At 36.8% G+C, this 6,000-nt stretch overlaps 1 protein-coding gene across 3 annotated transcripts in view; it reads left to right on the forward strand.

Annotated features, from left to right (window-relative positions):
* Nucleotides 1-5,737, forward strand: part of METTL25 (methyltransferase like 25) — a 62,444-nt gene extending 56,707 nt beyond the window's left edge. Inside the window, exons 10-12 of one of the 3 annotated variants that reach the window (XM_074574340.1) lie at nt 2,799-2,873; nt 3,494-3,565; nt 5,137-5,737. In XM_074574340.1, the coding sequence (XP_074430441.1) occupies nt 2,799-2,873; nt 3,494-3,565; nt 5,137-5,235 (246 nt within the window). In that variant the 3' untranslated portion in view covers nt 5,236-5,737. Of the gene's footprint in view, nt 1-1,333; nt 1,481-2,798; nt 2,874-3,493; nt 3,566-5,136 lie in introns of those variants that run through there. The other 2 variants (XR_012585436.1, XM_074574356.1) reach the window with 2 other exon arrangements.
* The last annotated feature ends 263 nt before the right edge of the window (nt 5,738-6,000 follow it).

The raw sequence follows: 6,000 nt of genomic DNA on the forward strand, positions 1-6,000 counted from the left end.
AACCCACCCTCAGATATTTGCACAGCTTTATTGGAAATAAAATAGCAACAAGACTAAAAAAGTCCTATTAGTCCACATTAGTACTGCCAGATCAGCTACTCAGCCTTGCGTCTGTAATTGTGAAAAAGTACTTTCTAAATTAAAAAAATATGACTGAAAGACTACAAAAGTTTTTCTGACCCATCCCCTTGTTTTAAGGCAGCGTTAGAATTTTGTGTCATTCCTGAAAAATATTTGTCAAATCTTCTTGAAGTTTCCTGTGGTGGAGACTGAAAACCTCCCCAGTCCTTAATTAACCTCAAAGAGAGAAAGTTTCTTCAAGGTTTTGGATGAATTTTCTTTTGTTGCAATGCAAGCCCATTAGTTCTTATCCTATCCACTGTAGACACAGTGAACAAACTGTTCCCTGCTTCTTGGTGATAGCCTTGTAAAAACTGTCATTGTGCCCACTCTCAATTTTCTCTAATTTAGCCTGACCAGTTCCAATTCTCTGAGTCTTTCTTCATAGGTCATGTTTTCTAGATCTCTGATCTCTTTTCTCTCTCGGGGCTTTTTCAGACAGTTCATTTCTTTCTTTGAAATCTGATGCCCAAAAATGGATGCAGGATTCCAGCTAGAGCTTTCCCACTGCCAAGGGGAGTTGAAGGATTGCTTCCTGCACTTTGCAGGCTGCTCTCCCATATGTGTCGCAGAACGGTGATTGCTTTTTTTTGCAGTAGCACAACTGTGACTCTTGCTCAGCTTGTGATCTGCTTTATCTCCCAGACTGCCATTTGGCGTTCCCCATCCTGAACAGCTGATCATTTCTGCCCGAGCGTAGTCCCTTCTGCTTTTTCTGTACAGCGTTTCAAACTTCTTTTCTAAGCAATGCTCCAATTTCTGAAAATTATTTTAAGTTCTAGCAATGCTTTCCTGCTGCACATTTGCAGACTTAATTGATGTGGTTTCTATTCTATTGTTTGAGTTCTTAATGAAAGTGTTGCATTTGGTAATGGACCTCCAGTCAGCAGGTCTTTTCAGTTGTTCAAAGGCGCATTAGTAGCTACTTTCTGGTTACGGTCATTCAAACAGTTTTCACTCGCTTTATATATTTCAATCTAAACCTTGTTTCTTAAATTTGCTTACAAAATTCTTATGTGAAATGGTGTCAAAAATTTTGCTTAAATCAAAATACATGGCAACCAGTTGTTTTTCGTTGTTGTGAATCCCTTCACCCTCCTTACAAGCGAAGCAGACTGACTTGAAATTTGTTCTTGACAAATCCATGTTGACTATTACTCATCTGCTTATCTTTCAGTGTTTTTAAATTCTTTATTTGTTCCATTTTTTTCAGTGCATTGAATTTGAACTGACTATAATAAAAGACACGTCGACTAGCCATCTGACATACCATCTTTGAGAACTTCTCAGTAACAATGAGTAATGGTTTGAGGTCACTTCATTCCCTTCTTGGCCATCCTAGGATGAAGTTGATAATACATACCTGATTTGAAAACTTTATATTTGTGAAAATGTTCTCTAGTTAGTTTCCCTATTTTAGGCTGATATTTTACTTCTTTGCAACTGGATTAGCCACATGCTCTCAGATGACTTTTCTAATAAAAGTGAGCAAAAACTTATTAAACACTAAAGCTTCACTGGTCTTTTGTCATAGAATCATAGAATCATTTAGGTTGGAAAAGACTTTTACGATCAAGTCCAACTGTAAACCTAACACTGCCAAGTCCACCACTAAGCCATGTCCCTAAGTGCCACATCTACATGTCTGTCGGTACCGTTACTTTTCTGCTAAGTTGTGGACTAGCTCTTCCCACAGCCACAGCAGAGTAGCCATACTGCAGACTCCCAATACTGAAGTACATCAGGCTCTTTCAGGTCTGCTCTTTCGAGCAGCCTCCATCACCAATAACATTGCAAACCTACTTCCCACTCCTCTGACAGGTTCCTTGAGTGGCCAGCTCAGCTGTCTTGTTTAGCGTCCGGGACCGTGGACAGCAGAAGGGTAGAGACATCATGACCTTTAAAAATTGGAAAATGTTGTGGTCTGGCTGCCGTATAGAGAACCTATAGCTACCTGCTGTGGTGCACTGGCCACTGAGGGCTGAAAAGGGAAGGGCTTTTTGGCTCAGTCAAGTTCTTGAGCTGCTTTTGTATCAAATTCAGCCCCAAACCGCAGCATTTACAGTCATAGTGGCAGTGCTGGCAGTGTTGCGTCAGGTGATTGGGAAAAGGAGAGGGGAACATATAGTACTTCAAAGTAAATAGAGAAAGTTTTATTTTAAAGACTGGTAACTTGAGGCACAGAGAAGCAAAGTATTATTTCCACAACCTGACAGTAGGTTTTGTACTGTGAAATACCATAGATCCAGGAGTCTGGACTGAAGCATGTTGCTCTCACCCCAGAATCCACTCCTCAGCTATTTAAATAAATCTCCTGGGGACGGGGGTGAGGAGGGGATAAGATATATGGGAATGGAAATGAGAATGTTATCTCCACTTTACTGTGTAATACTCATTTAAGAATGGCTAGAGGTTTCTGAATAATGAATGTGTCTCAGTATTTCATGTCAGTGCAAAATGCTGTCTGAAGAACAGTTATTGTAAATGAGAACTGAGAAACAGCTATTGGAAAATTATTATAAACCTTAGGAAAGTGCTAATTTCAAAAACAAAACACGGATTTCATTTTGTAGTGTGACTTTCAATTAGGAAAAAAATATTTCATTTTAAAGTTCTCTTGAAAAAGTAACTAGAATAACTGTGATATCTTTTTTTTGTTTGTTTTTAATCTCTTGCAGCTCCCAGACAGCTGTATAATGGATTACTATGAAAAATACAAGCACAGAATGAATGAGCTTGAAGCATTTAATATGGTAAAAGTTGTAGGATTAATACTATTACCTTGTATATATGTGCTAGTGTGGAACAGAGCCCTGTTAAGCTTTATGTGGCGGTGGACTGTCTTACGCTGTGGTATGCAATCTCAAAAACAAAGCAGCTCCCCCTTCCAAACTTTGGAGCGTATCCTATTCCAAAACTATATTAGGTGTTCAGTAAAATAATAAAGCAAACACATGGAAGATTCTTTTTCAAGAGGGACTATTACCCTGGAAAATGAAATGTCCGTCTCCTTTTAAACCTAGACTGGTCTCCATGCAGTTATTTCATAAAAATTCTTTTTGTTAAAATTCATGATTTCCCTCTTTAAAATTGTTCTGCTTCAAATAATATCATTTTCTTGTTGGACAGTGTCTCAAAACCAACTAAATAACATAGTTTCCTGGCTTTATGGCATTCCATGTATTTTTGATCTTTAATATAATCTGTTTTGAAGATGTCCATCCCACAGGGAAAATTGGCAAGGTGACATTTGTACAACAGAATGGCTAGAAAATGATTGACCTTCCTGGAATTATTCTGTGGAAGCGTAGCCATTTGGAAGTGTATTGTCTCTCTTTCCCAAAGTCATTATAGCATATAATCTTTCTTTCAGCTGAAGGTTGTTCTGGCTCCCTGCATAGAAGTTTTGATACTTCTGGATCGTCTTTGCTACCTCAAGGAGCAGGTATTTTTGCATTATATTTTATGATACCTAAAGGCTACATCAGTGAAATGAGACTATTTCAGCCAATTTGTTACTGTGCAGACCAAAAGTCTCTGTTGCAGAATTATTATTCTCATCATATTTGCCAAAGTATAAGCGTTCATGCCATTTAGTATAAACATATGCCCAGCAGATGTTTTTATTTTCAGCAAAGCGGCAACAGTAAAGTTTATGTTCTTTTAATTGTATGGTAATTACTAGTCAATAGACAGTAAAAAATAAATTAATTAAATATGCAACAAATCTCATTTTATACAACGTATTGAGATACTTAATAATTCAAAAGAATATTGGAAATGCTAAACAAACATTGTGCTGTACATGCTAGACCTTCCAATGAATATGTTTTAGAACATATAATTCAAGAAATCTTGAATTACATCCAGAATGTTTATGATTTCCTTTTATTGTTTTTTAATTAAGATCAATGATGAGAGAGGGTGCACTTTTTCCAACTGTATGGGTCAACTGAGGTACATTTGACTAACATACAGCCTGGATATATTTTACAAGTGTAGACCTGGGATATAATAAGCAAATGCTACTACATTTACTCCATGATGATTTATATTACAGTGTTTCTGCTAACACTAATTTTGAGCTTGGCCTGATTAACTCAGAAGCAGCAGTCATACTTTCTCTGCACCAGTAAACATTTTCCAGACAAATAATAATTTGCTAGGAGGAAATAGTAGCATCTTCCAGCTTCTGCTCTGGGCCACAGTCAAAATAGAATTTTGAAATAAATTTTAAGGCCATTCATGTGAATAGCTCTGGTTTTCCACCATAAACCTTTCATTTTAACAGCTCCATTTTATCATAAGTAAAAATTCAATTTATTCTCTGCCACAGTACACTTGGAACAACTGAGTTGTAGTAAATGTATGCTTTTGTTCTGATATTTTTACAGAGAGGCAATTCGAAATATTTAAATAATGATGTATTTTCCCAAATGCCAACCAGTTATAAATCACATAGAGATCTGTATGATTTCCAAGACAGGAGATCAGACTTGATGCATTTAGCACTAATTTACCTTTTCTAAATGTAATGTACTCATTGATTTAATCTTGTACTGGTTGATTCACAAAATGTGTTTACGAAGAGAAAACAGAAATGATAAAAGCCATATGCAACATGAAGACCAGATCCAGCTGGCCTGATTAATTTGAAAAGTCAGTTAATTAGCTTCAGTACTAGAATGTGCTGCATAAAATGAGTAGGACTTGATCCTTAATATCTCTGCTCTAGTTCAACTGAAAAAAAAGCTTTATTGATGAAGGGGGTGGTAAGCTATCATTTGATAGTGCCAGAAATCATTTAATGACTTTAAAATACATCCTATTTTATGTGTCCTTTTTTTCACAATGAACTTTCCATGATTTTCTTGTTAGATAAGTGTTTTTCCTGCTTTGCATTAAGGATAATTTTTTTTTTCAATTTTGTATTTCAAAATGTGGGGACCTATTACCATATCTTAGCTCTTAAGTCAAACACATTTTTATGTACTTCATTCATATATCATTTTACAGGACAACATTGCCTGGTCTGGACTTGTGAAGTTATTTGATCCCGTGAAATCCCCCAGATGCTATGCAGTTATTGCTCTGAAGAAACAGTCATGTTCTTAAGTGGAAGCAAATTGCAGATAGGTTGAAACCTCTGAACTGATGCTGCTGTTTCCTCACTTCTATTCTGTTATTTTTAATTGATTCCTCAAGTACACTGTTTGCTTTTCAGCTGCAAAAGTAGAAAGTGCGATGCCTCTTTGAATCATGAGAAATAAATATCTCCTTTATAAATACCATTGCTTCCTTATGTCAGTTATTAAACAATGTTGAACATCTGGTTTTATTATAAAAGTTACGACCCATATTATGTGATTATTATTTTAAAATAATTTTTATGCTTCTTCTTTTTAAGGCATTATACTATGTATCAATGCTCCTTCACTTGATATTTCTAATCACAAGATCATACCTTCTCAATTTTTACCAGCGGCTGGCATCAGCAGTCTCAGACTAGCCTCGCCTTTTCCTTTTCCAGATTGAGATGGTGCGTAGTAGAAACAGGAAAATAACCTGCACCATAAACAAGAGGTTGGTAGACTAAGTAGGATCTCTGTACTTCCCTGTTCTGCAGGTCATCGGGACCAGCTTATTTATAGAGCAACCTAGAAGAGCCTAGATAATAACCACCTGCAAAGAGCAGTTGTGTATTAACCCCTTCTTCCTTCAGGAACGTTCCTGGCATGCACTCGTCTGCCTGTCATGCTGAAAGAAAAAAATGTGTGTGCTCTAATCCAGTGGGAGATTTCCCAGTGCTTAAGAGTCAGCTGCCCTGCCAGGGTTCACTCTGTAATCCTTGAGTTGTATCAGAAAGCTATTATCTGGCTA

This window comes from Larus michahellis, chromosome 1 (genome assembly GCF_964199755.1).
Source record: "Larus michahellis chromosome 1, bLarMic1.1, whole genome shotgun sequence".
NCBI lineage: Eukaryota > Metazoa > Chordata > Aves > Charadriiformes > Laridae > Larus > Larus michahellis.